We start from the raw sequence: 18775 nt of genomic DNA, 5'->3' as shown, positions 1-18775 counted from the left end.
CTTCCTTCCTTCCTTCCTTCCTTCCTTCCTTCCTTCCTTCCTTCCTTCCTTCCTTCCTTCCTTCCTTCCTTCCTTCCTTCCTTCCTTCCCTTCCATCTGTCTGTCTGTCTGTCTTAGAATGGATACCAAGTATTAGTTCCAAGGCAGAAGAATGGTAAGGGCTGGGCAGTTTAGGCTAGATGACTTGCCCAGGATCACATAGCTAGGAAGTGTCTGAAGTCAGATTTGAACCCAGGACCTCCTATGTCTAGGCCTGGCTCTCTATCCACTAAACCACTTAGCTTCCCAGCAGCTGAATTTTCGAGCCTTCTGTGGTTCTGGGAGCTGGGAGCAAGTGTGCAAATGAGAAAGAGGGATGTTTTTCACTCAGTGACATGGGTGGACATAGGAGGGCACATTCACACGTACATGGGGGTGTATATTTGTACAAGTGAGCATGGGTGCACTGTGTATCATGTATGCATGTATGTACAAGTGAGGGCATGCCTAGGTGCACGCAGAGACGTTTGCACGAGTGTGTGCAGAGGTGTGTATAGATTTGAGCATGTGTGTGTTTCATCGTGTCTACGAGTGCACACTCCCTGGGCGCACACTTGTGTCCCTCGGTCGCTGGGCCTTGGCACACGTGTGTGAGTGTGTGTGTGCACCGTGACAGCGGCCGCCGGAGCCCGCGTGCCCCCTCTTTTCCCTCCGACGCCCTTTCCCATAAAACAATCAGGCTTTATGGCACTCACAATGGACAAACAGGAGGGAGCCACAGAGGCAACCACACTTCCTTCCCCGCCGCAGGCAGGAGCTTGGAAAGGCTTTCGTGGGGCTGTGGCTGACACAGGGAAGGGCTTTTACACCCTGGGCAGGGGGCCAGGGGCCGGAGGGGCCCCGGGCACTGCCTTTGGAGAGCTGCCCCAGAGCCGAGGCAGGGCCCGGGGGAGCACCTCGTGCCTCCACTTCCTTCCCAGGTCAGAGCACGACGTGGCCCATGCAAAGGGCACGCTGCTGCCCCTTCCCCGTGTGCCCAGGCCTGTGCAGATCAGGCTGGGGGCAGGTTAGGGACGGTGCTCTTGGGGAGCTCTACCGGGCTTCAGGTAGACACGACCGCTTAGGACTTGGACCCAGAAGGCAAGAGCTAGGAGACCCCAGAACCCAGAATGGCGCACGTTGGCACTGCGAGGGTCCTCGGGACGGGCACCCCAGAATGTCGGCGCTAGAAGGGCCCTTAAAACGCAGAATGAGCCAGAAGGAAACTGAGGCTTTATCAAGCCTGACCCTTGTCCAGCTAGAGAACGGAGGCCAACCTGGGAGAAGTGACTTGCCCAAGGCCACGCGCTAGGCTGAGAAGCTGCTGAGGGGATGGGCTCAGACTCTCAGAGAGGGGCTCAGCGCCCCGCCCTGGCACGCCTTCTCCCCAGGCCTCAACAGCTGCCCCCCCAACCCTGCTGTCCCCCTGCGGCTTCCCCACCCCCACCCCGACGGAGGCCTTACCAGGCACATCTGGAAAGCATGAGCCCAGCAGGGGTGGCTTGTCTTTCCCGCTTCCCGCCCCCCGCCATGATGTTTGCCACCAGCCTCGGCGGAGACCCACATCCTTTGGCCAAGCCGAGCCACCTGTTTACCCAGACGGAGGGTGTGGGCAGGAGGGCAGCCAGCCCGGAGCGAGGTGGACAGGGCAGGGCGGCCCCGCAGCTCCACGCCCGGAGAAAAACCCAAATGTGGAAGACCCAGAGAGATCCAAGGACAGAGACTCGGAGCGCGGATGGCGCTTGGAGAGCGAGCGGAGCCCAGCCTGGAGTCTGGCCGCCCTTCAGGGGGCTCCGTCTCTGGGGGACAGTCTGGCCCGAGGAAGCGGGAGAGGGAACGGCCTTGGGGAAGGGGACCGGCCGAGCCAAGCTGCAGCCCCCACCCCAGACTTGAGCCCCCCGTGGGGCTGGCCAGCCTGGGCCAGGTGCCCCTTCCCCCAGAGTCCCCCCCACGAGCCACGCACACACACGCACGGCTGATCTAAGGCCTGCCCAGATGGCTCCAACCCAAGGTGGGGGAGCCTCCAAGGCCCCTCGTTCCCGCCCCGGCTAGACATCTGCACACACGTTAGGCAGTGACAGGTGTGTTTATAAACGACCGGCTGCAAACCCGGAATTCCTCCCTAAGGGGCCCCAGCCCAGCTCACGAGGGGCCTCACTCAAGGACATGCCTGGGTGCAAGGGGAGGGCTTGGGCGACCCCTCACTCATCTCAGGAACACCCCCTCCCCCGACTCCATCCCCTCCCAGCATAGTCTGATGGTGTGCACTTGTCAGATGTCTCCCTCCTTGGGCACCAGGAAATCAGTCATCGGTACCCCTTCCCATGGGGAATTCTGAGAGATGCTGGGAAATAACGACACACCCTCCCAAACCCCAAGAGCTGGGGAGAAGGCCATTCCAGCCATGATCCTGCTTCTGAAAGTGCCCACTTTCCAAAGAGCCATGGCTCCCTCCTCCTAGCCCTCCCAGCAGAAGAGGGCCATCCCTCCCCAGATGCCCATCTCTCCTCTTTGTCCCCTCTCTCCTCCCCCTCAACTTCCTTTTTAAAAACACAAAAAAACCCTTACCTTCCATCTTAGAATCAAGGCAGAAGAGCAGTCGGGGCTAGGCAATGGGGGTTAAGGGACTTGCCCAGGGTCACACAGCTGGGAAGTGTCTGAGGCCAGATTTGAACCTAGATCCTACTGATTCCACACCTGGCCCTCTCTCCTTTGAACCAGCAGCTGCCTGCCCTCTTCCCAAATTCTACAGCTAAATCAATGTTCTAATCTTATGAAATGAAATTTCATAGAGATAAGTGTACATTTGGCTTTTGGACCCCATGAAGCCTTTTGTACCCCATGAAGCCTTTTGTAAACGTGAATGTGCTACATAAATGTCAATTATTCTAGTGTTTTGCATTTCACAAATATTTGAATCGAATTGGATTCCTCTCTCTGAACCTGAGTCCTGAGGGAGAATTGAATCAGTCACCAAGGTCCATTCAGCTCTATCAGTGATTCTAAGTGGAGAGAGAGAGAGAGAGAGAGAGAGAGAGAGAATGAACATTACAGAGATATAAGGCAAAGAGATTGTGGGAGACACAAACTAAGGAGAAACCAAAAGCAAAGGCAAAAACAAAGAAGAATCAGAAACAAGGATGGAGAGAAACTGTATGGTCTAGAGCAGGGGTTCCCATTTTTCCTTAATTTAGTTTAATTTTATTTTTTCAATCAACAAATATCTATTTTCTTTCCCTCTCAGCCCCTACTGAAAGAAAGAGGGAGAAAGAGAGAACGAAAGAAAAAACTCTTGTAAGCAAATATGTGTAGCCAAACTAAACAGATTCCTTCATTGGCCACATCCGAGAAATGTGTGTCTTAGTCTGCTGCCTGAGTCCATCTCTTCTGTCCAGAGCCGAGTAACATGTTTTATCGTGAATTCTCTGGAATCCCGGTTGGTTATTGCATCGTTCCATCTTCAGGTCTCTCAGAACTATTAGAGTTTACAATGTTGTTGCTATTGTATAAATTGTTCTGGTTCTATAGAGGTTCTTAATCTGGGGGCCATGAATTTGTTTGTTTAAAATGTATAGCTAGATCAACAGAATGATACACACACATACAGTTTCCTTTGCAATCCTACGTATTTTATTTTATGCATTTGAAAACATTCTTCTGAGCAGCTGCTCTCCTAGGCTTCCTGAGACTGACTGCCAAAGGGGTCCAGGACACAGACAAAACTAAGCACCCTGCCCTTCATTACAGCCAGATCCCCAAAGCTTCTTGACCAGGATGCCAACTTCTATTCAGGGCCTTTGTGGGCTTTGTCTCTGTGCCCTTCCCTACCCCAGCCTTGGACCCAACAAGGTCCAGCTGCCCTGGAAGATTCTCCCGTCCCATCTCCAAAGAGACCAGCTCAGAGCAGAGGCCTGAGGCCCCCAATACATTTTCTATTCCTCCCTTTTGAAATCCAGGTGTGTCCTCCTGGCGCCTCTGGCAGGAGAGCCTAATCCCAGGATTTCCTCTCTGAGCCACAAAGGATGAACAGGGCTGTGTTCCAGCTCCTGTCCTGAGCCCCATTGGGATCCCTGCTTGGAAAAAGCAGGGTAGGGCAGGGGAAGATGGAAAGTTCTAAGCCTGGGTGGCCCTCTACCTGGTGAGGACTTTGCAGAGCTATCAGAGCATAGTGGAGAAACCACTTAGGAATCAGGAAGATCTGGATTCAAATCCTATCTCAGATACTACATAGAAGTAACTTCTAAGTGAAAATCTGGCTAAATGACTTCATTTCTCTGCTTTAGTTTCTGCATGGCCTCAAGGATCTTCTAAGTTTCCTTCTTGCTCTGAATCTAGGATCCTGTCTTTTCCCTCTCATCAATCTTAGTGCCTGAAATTGCTCCATTAGGGCTGATTAATAAACTGAAAAGTAAAAAATGTTAGAGCTTAAAAAGTCACTTTGAGACCATCTAATCCGACCTTTTAATTTTACAGATGAGAAAATTGAGGTCTAGAAATGGGGAGAGACTTGTCCAGTGTCACACAGTCAGTGGCAGGACCAAAACTGGAATCTAAGACTTGTAACTAGAAACCTTTCCACTATATAGAAGGTTTGCACTGGAAGGAGTCTTTAAGATTCACCTGGTCGAATTCCTACCCCTTACCTCCTGACCTTAACAGAGTGGACATTGAAGCTGAGGGAAGGAAAGGCACTGCCGTTTCTGGGCCATGGTTCCCTAATCTGTAAATGGGGATAAATGTTCCCTTCCTAGCTTGCCTCTTGACAAGGGTCCAGGCTTAGCACTGGATAAGGACCCTGAGAATTGTTGTGTATAGATGTGAAATGGGAGGGCTTGTTAGCCTAGGAGGGAAGTGTTGGCATAGCTGCGCTCCTCTGATTGGCTAAGGTCAGGGATGCCCATGCAGCTTGGTCCCCATCCAGCTCCCTGGAAATCCCATCCTTGCTAAATCATTGGGTCAAGATTGTTATGCTGCCCCATCTCTGGTAACAAGTCACAAGGGAGGGGAAATGCAGCTCATGGAGGACCTTGGTGGTCAGTCATTAGAACCAGATGTGTAACAGCTGGGTCCTCACAGAGAGGGCTTTAGGCCCAGAGGATCTCTGGTGGGAGAAGTTCTGGAAATCAAGAGTGTCTGGGACAGACAAGTGGCAGAAACAACTCCCTAAGGGGGATGGCAACCCTTGTCCCCTTCTTTCCTCTCCCATTGGTTTGCATGGTTAGAAGCCATGAGCTGGGATCAGACCCAAGGAAGCAATAGGAGTGATGGAGTTTCTAATGATAGACTAGCATTAAGTAGACAAGGCACTGGATTTGCCGGGGGAAGGCCAGGATTTGAATTCTGACTTTGCTAACTTGTGTCATGCTGAGCAAGGCTATTTCCTATCTTGGGCCTCAGTTTCCTCATCTGTAAAATGAAAGAATTGGGCTAGGCAATCCTTGTGACCTACTAGAGGCAATGTATCACCTTGGAAAGAATCCTGACCCTGTATGTATCCAAAAAACCTAGGTCCAAGGTCCATCTCAGACCCTAAAATTATGACCTTGGGCAAATCTTGACTCCAAGACCCTTATTTCCTTTTCTGTAAAATGAGGAATGGGATAAGGCTAGATTACCTACAAGGTTTCTTCCAATTCCAAATCCTGTATTGCACCCAAACCTATTTCTCTGCAACATCTATATGCTATTCTTATTTTCTTCATCTTACAAAGGAGAAAAATGAAGTCCTAAGAGGAAAAGAAAGGGAGGAAGGAAGGAAGGAAGAAAAAAAGAATGAAAGAAAGAAAGAAAAGGAAGGAAGGAAGGAAGAAGAAAGTAGGGAGGAAGGAAACAAAGGAACATTAAGTATCTTCCATGAACCAGACACTGTGCTAAGTGTATTACAAATGATATTTGATCCACACAATCACTTTGGGAGGTAGGTGTTATTATGATCCCCATTTTATAATTGAGGAAACTGAGACAGAAGTAAAGTGACTTGTCCAAGGTTGCACAGCCACTAAGTGTTTGAGGCTAGTTTCAAAACCAGCTCTCCCAACTCCATATCTGCCATTCTGTATTTGTCCTAGGTCACACCAAAGGCAGGACAGACTCCTCTAATCTCCTGGTCTCTTTTCCCTCGTAGATCGAGCCCTGTTTGAGAGCTACACAGAGGGTGAGATCCGGGAGCTCATATCTGCACTTGTGGAAAGGTCAAGCCCATCAGGGCACTCTGGCGGGCACGCACTGCCCTTTTCGGGCCAGGCAGGGGCTCGGCGAAAGCGGGCCCGGGTCCGCCACCAGCCCTGTGGCCTGCGGGAGTTGGAGGTCAGCGTCAGTGAACTGGGCCTGGGCTATGTGTCAGATGAGACCATTCTTTTCCGATACTGCAGTGGCACATGTGAGGCGGCTGCGAGGATCTACGATCTTGGGCTGCGCCGATTACGGCAGCGGCGCCGTGTGCGCAAGGAAAAAATACGGGCCCGGCCCTGCTGCAGGCCCCTGGCCTACGAGGAGGAAGTGTCATTCCTGGACTCCCGGAATCGCTACCACACGGTCAGCGAACTGTCAGCCAAGGAGTGCGGGTGCGTGTGAGAGCCCCCGGGGTCTGCATTGTCTACCTCACCTGGGGGCTGTGTGGTGCCACCAACCTGCCGCTCACAGAGGGGAAGCCCCTACTCCTCCAGCCTCCCTCTCTCGCCACCCCGCCATGCTGAAGATGCCGGTTACCTTGAACCCCGGCCATGGGGAGTCTCCTCCGGATGCCTGACCAGACGGCCTGCACCCTACTGTCTGGGCCCAGGGGTCAAGATAGCAACCAGGGCGAGGCATGAGGGGCCCCGAGACAGAGTCCCACGAACCAAAGGGCTCCTGCAATGGCGGTGGCCCTGCCAGGCCTGATTGTATATACTTCATTGAGTAACTAACTGACCTTGTACAGGAAATTATATTCTATATATGTGAATCTTGCATTATCTATATCTCTATAAAACATCAGTGGATACTTCTGTCCATCTTCTTCTGCCCCAGGAGGATGCGGATACAGAACGGGGAGGAGAGGCTGCCTAGCCTCAACCCTCCGCCCTTTCCTTCTACCTAACCCTAACTGGAAGTGGGATGGCTAGGGTAGAGTTTGCATGGATGTAACAAGATAATGGGATGGATGGAAGAATAAAATTTCCACTGAGTTGATAAGGAAGTGGGATGTGGGTGGGTTCGTTTTCAGTGGAGTGATAAGAAGGTGGAATAATTAGGACAGAGTTTCACTGAAGCAAAGATGCTTGAGTAGAGTTTCCATCAGAGTGAGCACTGGGATGTTGGGAGTAGTTTCCATGGGGTAGATAAGGAGAAGGCAAGATTGAGTTGGAGTTTCCAGCTGGGAGATAAGAAAGCTGGATGGTCAGGCTAAAGTTTCCATTGGGGTAAGAAGGAAGTAGGATGGTTTCAAGGCCAAATTCCCCCCCTTTCTCCCACTATACTAACTCCATACCCTAACCCCGGCTTCCCGTGCCAATGGGCTCCAAGACCCGAAGCCAGCACCCATTCCCAGCAAACATGAGCCCTCCGAACACCCAACAAGGCCCAGGTCTAGGGAAGGGAGGCAATGAGGCTAACTCCCACATAGAGTGGTTTGGATTTGTTTGTTTGTTTTTCGGAGTCCCAGGTTACCCTGGGGCTGGGGCTGGTTCCTGTGGTTTGGAATCACCTCATCTTCTCTCCCTTTGGGTCTATCCCCAACCACATTCGTTCTCCCTTCTCCTAAACCTTCTCTCTACCCTGAGGCAGCAGATCTGGAGAGGGGTTCTGAGGCCTACGAACCCCAGCCGGAGACAGAGATGCTTAGGGGTGGCCTTGGTGGCCAAGAACCCCAAATCATAGGATCAAAAGTTAGAAATGACTTTTGAGAACATTGAGTCTGACTTCCTGGGAGGACATGGAAGCCCAGGGAAGACAAGAGTTTTGCCAAAGATCTGGTAACTATTAAGAGAAGACATTTTTCTAATGCTTTAAGCACACCTAGCGCTTTCCTGGCCCAAACTCTGTGAAACAGAGAGCAGGCATTATCCTCATTCAGCCAACTAGTGAAGACTAGAGCTAGGATGCATACTCGGGTCTCCTGATTCCAAGTTCAAGCTGGGTACCCTTTCTTCTGCATCCCGCTGCCTCAGCGACGGCCATGACGCCTTAGAGTTCTAGACTCAGAGCAAGGGCACCGCCTCATTTTACAGAGAGAGAGACACTATGTCCCAGAGAGGGAGAGGGATTTGCCCGAGGTTGTACAGCCAGATAAGGGTATTGCTCTTGTCTCAGACTCAAGTTTCCTAGCTTTCGGGCCTGGAGTCTTTGTCATGCCAAGCTGTTCCTCCAGTGAGCACCCTACTCCATCCTAGCAGCTTTCCTCTCCTCCCCTTGGCCCCCTAAGCAAAAGCAAAATCAGCCATCTCCCTTCTTGGGCTAAAAATACCTACCTTCACCCTCTTCCCTCCAGGGCCTGAGGGGAAATGGTCTGGGCCCCAGAATGCCCAGCTCAGCTTGGGGCCAAAGCTGGTGGTGGAGGCCCATCCCCCTGCTGAGCCTGGCCACTGGGGCTGAGCTAGGGGGTGGAGACGGACAGGACATTTATGAGTGTTCCCAGATAGAAGGACCCAGGTTTTATTTCTGTGTGGTTGTTGCCCCGATTCCTGACAGTCCCAGGCCTCCAGGGGGTATCAGATTTCTGAACTGTTGGCAGAATCTAATCAATCTTCTCATGGCACAAGAGAGAGAAAGGCCTGATCCCACGGCCCAGAGCCTGGAGTAGGAGGGAGACAGGGCCCCTTGGGGGGTTGGGGGAGGGTGGGGAGATGTACAATGTAAGAGAGCAGGGCCCCCTGGGCCCTGACAGCCGAGGACCCCACGGGCCTGAAAGTAAGCCTGTGCCTGGGGGAGAAGGCATTCAATCCTTCCCTCCATTGGCACTTTCTGCCTCTCTAAAAGCTAACTTAGGCAGTATGGTAGAGTTCTGGAAACAGACTGGAAGACAGATTCAAATCTGGTTCTACCATTGATTTGCTTCTGTGACCATGGACAAGCCAGTTACCTCCTTGGGGCCTCAATTTCCTGAGAGAGTTGAACTAGAGGTCCTCCAAGATGTTCTCCAGCTCTTGGTCTGTGGCCCTAAGATCCTAGCTGTGTGACTCTAGGCTAATCACTGCCTCTTCTGAGCTCACATTTCCTCTCTATAAAATGGAGGGCCAATCTAGATGATCCCAAAGGCCCCCTTTCTTTAAATCCCATGATTATTGTTGGGTGGCATTATAGAAACAGAGCATTCAGAATGAGGGTGTACAGAGCCACCAAGTGGGCCCTGCCCCAGACCCCATCTGGGCTCTGAGGAAGGCTGGAGACCAGGTCGTGGGATCAGCTGAAGGAACCAGACACTTAAGTCTGCAGAAGATGTCTTCCAAAATCTGAAGGGTCTTTGTGAGACAGAGGGAGTAGAAAGGAGCAGTGGTGGAAGTGGGAAGGAAATGAGAGAGATTTCAGTTCAACATATGGATGATTTTTTTTTTTTAACCTTCAAGGCTACCCAACAATGGAACCAATTGTCTTAGGAGAAAGAGTGCTGGATTTGAAATCAGAGGACTCGAGTTCAAATCTCAGCATCCCACTTCTTAACTCTGTGATTTTTGACAACCTTATCTGGGTCTCAGTTTTCATAGCTGTAAAAAAAAGGAAATAGAACTAGGTGGGTCTCACAGTTGTTTCAAGCTCTTGATCTATGATCCCATCATCTTAAGAAAATGAGCCTCTTGTCACTGAATGTGTTCAAGGGTAAACTGGATGAGCCCCCATCAGGGAGTCTATAGAGAAGATCCTTGAACTGGGGGGTAAGAGAGGGCTAGGACCAGATGATCTTTGTGGTCTCCTCCAGTTGTAAACCTGAGATACCACCTCCTGCCCCACAGACAACTTCTGAGGCAGTGGCTGTCTCCATTGAGGAAGCTCAAGGGATGCTGGGGGAATAAGACTCATAGAATGCTAGCACTAAAAGAGACCATGACCTGCTGTCTCATTTTACACAGGAAGAAAGAGGCCCAGGAAGGGGAAGAAACTTGTCCTACATCAACAGTAGTTGTTAGTTGTTGTTAGTTCAAACTCAAAGGGGGCCATAGACAGAAAGAGATCGACAAAGAGCTGAAAAAGAGAGTCAGAGCAATGGAGAGACACTTATGGAGAGTGAGATGGAGACTGCAGACAGAGAGCTGTTTCCCTCAGGGGGAAGGGGAAGGATGACCAATCCATTAGTCCTAAGGGAACCTCTTGGGAGTCACCAGATGTGCTGGGTGTTTTTAGCAGCTGGACATATGGGAGTGGCTAGAGTGGGAAGGGATGTTGGCTTTGTTTCTGACATGGCCCCAGCCAGTGTTGACCTATCTGATCCCAGCTGAGGCATCTTCCACCCATTGGTGGTTGAGAGCAAATAAGAATGAATGGCCCTGGTAGTGGTTTGTTATGCTTTGGATTGTAGCTCCAAGCGGAAGGCTTGGAATTAAGAGGCTCCTGGCTCAGGCCATTCCCTCACCCATAGCTTTTGACTCCTAGGAGACTTTCAGCTGGGGCTAGGATCCAGCTGGGATGAGTGCTGGGTACCCTTCTGTCCTAAATAATGCCCAGACTGTATCTGACTTAGATCTTCATGCATCCCCAAATCCACAATCCAGGGCAGAAAGGAAAGCAGTACAGGCTTTATCATTCCTACTTGACATATGAGAAAATGGCAGCCCATGGAGGGACAGAATCATAGAAAGTGAGAACCGGGACTTTTGAGATTGTTTGGTCAATCCTTTTACATATGGAGTCATAGCCCAGAGAGGAAGTAACTTGGCCAAAATCACACAGCTAGTAAGTGGAAGAGGTATTTGTCAAAAGGCAGCAGTGGAACCAAGAATTTGAACCCACCAAACCTGGACCTCTTCCTCCCACACCAGAGGACTGTAATGGAATGGCAGAAGGACTTCCCAAAAGATGAGACGTAGGGGCTATGAGCAACACGAGAATAGTATAGCACATTGATGGCGAACCTATGGCACGGAAGCCAAAGAGAGCACACAGAGCACTCTCTGTGGGCACTTAACTGCCCTCCCCCCACCAGAGTTTGTTACTAGAAAGGCAGAGGGACTCGGATGGAGCCGCTCCCCTCCCCCTCTCTACCATGCCTGATGGCATTTTTTCACTTCCCCCACCCCTCTGCCCAATGGGAACTCGAAGGGGATGAGGGAGGCTCACAGGCCAGAGCCAGAGGGGAGCAGAGCACTTGGGCTCCCCTCCCCCTCTCTATACTCCCTGAGGACATTCCTCACTTCACCCACCCCTCCACCCAGTAGCCAAGGGGGGAATTTCCTCCTTCCCCTGGGTGGGATAAAGGGGGAGGTTAGGTGTGCTCAGCACTGGGTTGGGAGTGGGGGTGCGGGGGCATGACACATGGTCTGGGGTGGGGGATGGGGCCTGGCATTCCATCTCTAAAAGGTTCACCATCACTGTTACAGAGGAAGTGCAGTGGCCTTTGAGGCAAAATACCCAAGTCTGAATTTTTTATACTGACTTGCTTATGCTCCTGTGGACAACCCCTCTGGGGATCTGAGTTTCTCCATCTGTAAAATGAAGGATTTAGACTAGATGTTCCTAAGGGACCTTTCTTTAAAAATGCAATTATGAAAAGGGGTCCCATATACTGTGCCAGCCTGCTAAAGGGGTCCATGACACGCAAAAAAGCTAAGCACTCCTATTCTAAGTGGAATGGGTTGCTTCTGTGTTCTAGGGACCTTCTGTATTCTAAAGGCCCTCCCAGTCCTGACATTCTGTATTCTAAAGACTCCCAGCTCTGACATTTTTAGGTTCTGTGTCCTAAGGCCCCTCCTGACTTTGATATTCTATGTTCTAAAGCCCCTCCTAGCTCTAGTATTTTGGGTTCTAATGAGTACTCTGACATTCTGGGTTCTGGTCCAAATATTCCTCCAATTTCTGACATTCTATGATTTGCTGAGCTTTTTCTGTAGGGAAAGAGGGGAAATTCAGGGTGAATATTGCTGGCAGGGGCCAGGGACCAGGCAGCCTCTTGGAGAGACAGTGGGGGACCCGCCCCTCAGGCAGGGGCAGGCCCACCAGGGTGGTCTGCTGTGGGAAGCCCTCCCTGTAAGCTTGGCTGGGAAGGTCCCATTCCCACTGGCCCTCAAGCCTGAGGTCTAAGTCTGCTGGGGCTGTGGTCAAGCTGTGGTTTAAAACTGGGGTTCTCAGGAGCCTCCTTCTGCTGATTCTGCAGAGGTCTCAGCCACTGGGGGGAGATGAGCTATGGTGTCTATCCCACCCCCACCCCAATCCCTATCCCCATCCCTAGGATAAGGGTGATAGGGCAGGGAAGTGGAACCCAGGATTCCAGGCCCTGTTAGAAAAGCCCAAAGTGGAGGGGGGGGGGTTGGATGTGTGTAGAGATAGGCGGGAAGCCCCATATCCTGCGCCCCTGCCCAAACTGGCATCTGAGGGGAAACCTTGGCCCTGGGCCAGAGCATCTCTAAAACATGGGAGTGAGCCCTCCCATATCCTGACTTCAGCTGGGTGTGGAGGGACGTGGGGAATCCTGGTTCATTCAGCAAATTCTTGTCACCACCCTACTACTCCATCCCCAAGTCCCCACCCAGTCTCCAATCCTGAGAAAGCAGAAGAGAAAACACCCAGAGATGTGTATAAAGACAGACAGGTTTAGTCAGTCAGTCAACAAACATTTAGCAAGTGCTTATGACATGCAGACACATATACATAGATAAAGAAACACACAACAGGCTGCAAAGTGGCTCAGTGGATTGAGAGTGTGGCCTAAAGATGGGAGGTCCTGGATGCAAATCTGGCCTCAGATGCTTCCTAGCTGGGTGACCCTGGGCGAGTCACTTAACCCCCACTGCCTAGTCCTTACCTCTCTTCTGCCACGGAACCAATACACAGTACTGATTCTAACACAAGATACTATCTACGTGGGAAAACACACACATACAAACCAAGAAATGCAGAGAGGTGTGTAGACACAAACATGCCCAATGTATATTCTCCAATGCTCATTGATCCTGGACCCTACTACTTCCCCTCCTTCCCACTCCAATTCCCCTCAACCATACTTGGGGGCTCTCATATGCCACTTCTCACTTCTACCCTCTGAGGGAGTCTGAAGCATGGCGATGCCTGAGCCCCAGAAGGAGCTGTTCCCGGGTGACCGTCCCCCTCCTGCCAGGGGAATGCCTGAGGTTGGCCTTGAGCACCATAAAGGGCTCCTTGTCCCTAGGGCCAGTCCCAGTCTCACCCACCAGACCTGGAAGAGAGCTCTCTGTTCTAACCAGTCCTGTAGGGTCTCTCCCTTCCACCATTCTTTTTCTTCCATGGAACCGAATTCCAGCCGGAATTCTTTTCTATTTACTTGGGTTTGAAACCAGGAACTGCTTATTTTTTTTTTAACCCTTAACTTCTGTGTATTGGCTCCTTGGTGCAAGAGTGGCAAGGGAGGGCAATGGGGGTCAAGTGACTTGCTCAGGGTCACACAGCTGGGAAGTGTCTGAGGCCGGATTTGAACCTAGGACCTCCCATCTCTAGGCCTGACTCTCAATCCACTGAGCTACCCACCTGCCCCTGAACTGCTTTTTTATTAGCAGAGCTCTCTGTGAGAATCGGCTGCCTCTGAAGTAGCAAATGCCCCCCCCCTCCCACGCCCACACAGCTGGAGGTCTTTCAGAAGAGACAAGATGACCACTGGTTGGGTGTGTGACAGTGGGGATGCCTTGTGGAATATGGGTTGGATGAGATTATCCATGAACTCTCTTCTAATATTCACATTCCATAATCAATGATTTGGGGTCCTTCCTACCATCCAAAGTGATTTCTCCCAACTGATACTCACTCAAGAGATCTGAGCGGTACCACACTTGGAAAAAGGCAGGCTGGGAAGAAGGTGGATCTTAGTCAATTCAATAAACCTTTATTAATTACATCCTACATGGCCAGTTCATTTCCAGGGCACAGCACGGTAGAGCAGAGAGCTGAATTTGCAGTTAGAGGACACCAGTTAGAATCATTTTTCTGATACTTACTACCTCATGACCTTAGGCGAGTAACTTGCGGACTTCAGTGTCCTCTTGTCAAAAGGTAGTGTTGGCCTAAGGGATCTCTTAAGATCCATGATCTCCTCCAGGCACTTCTCCCTGACTAGAAAGAAAGAAAACTTCAGGATCACACTTGGATCTCAGCATGATCAATGTAACGGCCTCAGTTTCCCAGTTTGTGAAATATGGATCCCATAAGATCATGGGATTGACCAAGAGCCAATTCAAGTCAAGAAGCATTTAGTAAGTGCTTACTATGGGCCAGGCACTGTGCTAGTCACTGGGGATATAAAGGAAGACAAAAATAGTCCCTGCCCTTCAGGAACTCACAGGCTAATGGGGGAGTCACCATGCAAACAAATATGTGCAAACAAGATGTATAGGGCTGCTAGGTGGTTCAGTGGGTAGACAGTCAGACCTGAAGATGAGAGGACCAAAGTTCAAATCTGGCCTCTGTCACCTCCTTGCTTTGTGGGCAAGTCACTTAACCCCAAATGCCTACCTCTCACTGCTCTTCTGCCACTTAGATTTGATTCTAAAAAAGGGTAAACATTTTTAAAAAACAAGATATATACCAGATAAACTGGGGGCAGTTACAAAGAGAAAGCACTAAGATTAAAAGGACTGGGAAAGATTGCTTGAAGAAGGCAGGACTTTAATGCTTGAGGGAAGCGGGGGGGGGGGGGGGGGGAGAGGGGGACTAGAAAGTGGATGTGAGAAGGGAGAGTATGCCAAGCATGGGGGACAGATAGCCATTGAAAATCTTGGGACTCGGGAGCTGCTGTGTTGGATTGGAGGAATGACAAGGAGGCTGATCAACGAGTATGTGGTGGACAGTAAAGTAGAAGCCTGGAGAGGTAGGAAGGGGCCGGGTTATAAAAGGATGGGAAAGCCAAAGAGAGTATTTTAGATGTGATGCCAGAGGTGATAGGGAGCCACAGGTGACAGGATTCAGGCTTGCACTTGAGGAAGACCAATTTGACAGATGAGTGAAGGATCAACTGGAATGAGAAGAGACTTGAGACAGAGATCAATGTGAAGGCTACTGAAGACTGACTGTACCACTATCCTCTCAGTGCCTTGAATGTCAACCTTGATTCCTGACTCTCATTCCCTCCACATCTACGCTGCTGTCAAGGCCTGTTGATTTCAATCAACATTGAATATGCCCCATTCTCTCCTCTGCCACTGCCACTGCTCTGGTACAGGCCCTCATCACCTCACGCCTGGGTTACTGCAATAGCTGCTGGTGGGTCTGCCTGCTTGCTGCAAGTCTCTCTCCACTCCAATCCATCCTCCATTCAAAGACTAAAATGATTTTCCCAGGTGCAGGTCTGACCATGTCACTCCTCCTACTCAATAAAATTCAGTGGCTCCCACTTGCCTCCAGGATCAAATACAAAATGCTGTTGGGCATCAAAAGCCTTCTATAACCTAGCTCTAGTTCTCCTATACTTTAGAAAATTACTAAAAGCCTCTTAATCATTTTCCTCAAGCAATTTTTGCTCCAGCGACACTGGTCTCCTGGTTATTCCATGAACAAGACATTCCAACTCTCTGCTCAGAACATTTCTCTGGCTGTCCCCTAGGCTCGAAATACCCTTCCTCCTGGCTTCCCAGGCTTTTTTCTTCAAGTCCCAACTGAAATCTCTAGGAAATAATTTTCCAACTCTCTTAATTCAAATGCTTTCTCTGTGTTAATTATTTCCTATTTATCCTGTATACATCTTCTTTGTGTATTTGCTTGTTAGCACTAGCAAAATGCTTGGCACATAGTAGGTGCTTCATAAATGCTTACTAATTGATTGTCATTAGATTATGACCTCCTCGAGGGTAGGGACTGTCTTTTGTCTTTCTTTGTAACCCCAGCACTTAGCACAGTGCCTGGCATAAGAGATTGATTAACTGCTTGGATACAGAGAGGAAAGAGTGATTATGGTTGTGGTGTGTGCCTGGGTGACTGGGGAGATATTGGTACCCTTGACAGCAACAAGGAAATTAAGACAAAAGAAGGGTATTGGGGGAAATAGAATGAGTTCAGTTTGGGACAGATTGAGTTTGAGATGCCTACAGTACATCCAGTTCAAGACGTCCTGTAGGCAGTTGGAGAAGTGAGTCTGGAGATCAGTGAAGAGGTTAGGGCTGGATAAACAGATCTGAGAATGATTTGTATAGAGATGATCTTTGAATCCATGGAAACTGGCGAAATCATCAAGCAAAACAGCATAGAGGGAAAAGAGAAAGAGGCCCAGGGCAAAGCCTTTGTAGGGCACTCATGGTTAGCAGATGTGAACTAGACAAAGATCTAGGAAAGGAGAGTGAGGAGAAGTCATGCAGGTAGGAGGAGAACCAGAAGACCAAGAGAGAAAAGATTATCAAGGAGAAAAGGGTGATCAACAGTGAAATGACTGCTGAGGAATTAAGATGGATGAGGACTGAGAAAATAGAGGAGAGGGAAAATTACTTTGATCAAAAGTAACATTGGGCCTCAGAACCACAGATCACAGAATTTTAACATTTAAAGGAACCTCAGAGATGATGTAGTCTAATGCATACCTAAAAAGGCATCCCCATCGTAACCTCCCTAACATCCATCCATTCTCTGCTTGAAGACCTCCAAAAAGGGGTATTCCCTATGGAATAGTGGCCCATTCCACTTTGGGGCAGCTCTCATGATAAGAAAGATCTTATCATTCCTCACATCCGGCCTCAACATGCCTCTTTACATCATCCAGAAGCTTCTGCTTCTGCCTTCTTGGGCCAAGCAAAACAATATAACATAGCTTTTTCTGGCAACCACATCACACTGCTGACACATACGAGTCTTATAGTCCATTGAGACCCCTAGCTCCTTTTCAGATAACTTACTATCAAACTGTTCTCCCCACATCCTGTGCCTGCAAAGTTGAGGTTTTTAAAACCAAGTGTAAGACTTGACATATATACTGATTGTATTGTATCATTTGATTCAGCCTAGTCTTCCTCTAGCCCAGGAGTGTCAAACTTGCTAGTACTCACTGCTTTCAAACCAGATTAAACTGGGAAATGTTTAACAAAATAAAAACACAATACAACACAGATAGTATTCATCAGACTATTCAGTGGAAGGCCAAATACTGAAGCTGAAATACTTTGGCCACATAATGAGAAGACAGCAGTCACTGGAAAAGACCCTGATGTTGGCAAAGATGGACGACAAAAGGAGAAGGACATGGCATCATGGAAAGAATGAACATGAACTTAGAAAGACTTAGTAGTGGAGGATAAAAAGGCCTGGCTTGCTATGGTCCATGGGGGTCACAAAGAGTTGGACACCTTTAAACAACAACAAAAGTCAATATGGGGCTGTTTCTCTTTGTTTGCCACCAATGCTCGCTCTATCCTTTTTATATCCTGACTCTAACATTTAGGGAGTTAGGTATTCCTTTGGCTTTATATTATCAGAGCTCTTCTGGGAGAGGGAGTGCCATGGAAAGAACTCAAGTTAGTGGTCAAAGAACTAGGTTTTGGTCTAGGCTTAGCTCTTGACTTCTTGAGAGCACCTTGACTAAGACTCTTCCCCTTTCTAGGTCCCAGTTTTGCCATGCAGACATAGAGTGGGGTATATGTATGTGTGTATGTCAGGGGAGAGTAGATTTGACTAGATGGCCTTTAAAGTCCCTCAAAGGACACATTTTGTGACTGTAAGACATGTCTGGCTTTTCTGGGCCCCAGTCCCACAGAGCAAGATATGCAGAATCAGCTCCTTTCATCAGCACAGATAGCCTTGGGTGTCCATCCCAGGCCTGATTTATATTATCTTCATCTGTATTGTCATTCAATAAACATTTATTAAGCTCTTTCTAAGTACCAGGAAAACAAAATAAAAATCTGCGTCCACTGAATATCACAGAGAGCATTAGGCTATGAAGGGAGGAGATGTCAATGAAGATTATCGTGAGGAATTGTCATTAAAAGTTATAGCAGAGGGGGCAGCTGGGTAGCTCAGTGGATTGAGAGTCAGGCCTAGAGACGGGAGGTCCTAGGTTCAAATCCGGCCTCAGACACTTCCCAGCTGTGTGACCCTGGGCAAGTCACTTGACCCCCACTGCCTACCCTTACCAGTCTTCCACCTATAAGTCAATACACAGAAGTTAAGGGTCTAAAATAAAAAAAAAAAAGTTATAGCAGAGAAAAAAAGAAAGTTATAGCAGAGGTCTGATCCATGGTAGATATTACTGATAGTCTCCAATGGAGGAACTCTTTTGGAGTTACCAGAGGGCAAGATTCTAGTGGGGAACATTAGCAAGGGTCACTTTTGATGCTTCTGAAAATCATGGGTGGGAGAATCTCAGTAAGGTCACCAGTGCTGGAAATAATAAATGAGAGTCGTCACCGAAGGTCATTAGTGAAAGAAGGAAAGATCACCAAAGGTCACTACTAAAAGATGTCACCGAAGGTCCTGAGTGGAAGACATCACCGTGACAATCACTGGGAGGAAATGTGGCCCAACATCACCAGTGGAAGGCTTTCACAAAAGGATATCACTAGTAGGAGACATCACTAAAGATATCCAGTGGAAGAAAAGGGCATTAATGAGAAGATGCCTTTTGGCCATCCAGCTCACTCACTGCAACTAGAAGCTCCAAGAATCCTTGGACAGGGAGGAATGCCCC

General features: G+C 49.3%; 1 protein-coding gene across 1 annotated transcript; it reads left to right on the top strand.

The window, feature by feature from the left end:
* The first annotated feature begins 1500 nt into the window (after positions 1–1500).
* NRTN (neurturin) lies at positions 1501–6988 on the top strand. The gene is made up of 2 exons (XM_044685244.1): positions 1501–1657; positions 6143–6988. Exons 1-2 carry the CDS (start codon positions 1501–1503, stop codon positions 6589–6591), a joined length of 606 nt encoding a protein of 201 aa, XP_044541179.1. The 3' UTR covers positions 6592–6988.
* The last annotated feature ends 11787 nt before the right edge of the window (positions 6989–18775 follow it).

The sequence above is a fragment of the Gracilinanus agilis genome, chromosome 1, assembly GCF_016433145.1.
Source record: "Gracilinanus agilis isolate LMUSP501 chromosome 1, AgileGrace, whole genome shotgun sequence".
NCBI lineage: Eukaryota > Metazoa > Chordata > Mammalia > Didelphimorphia > Didelphidae > Gracilinanus > Gracilinanus agilis.
Note: the sequence above shows the minus strand (reverse complement) of the source record. Positions and strands in the feature narration are given on the sequence as shown.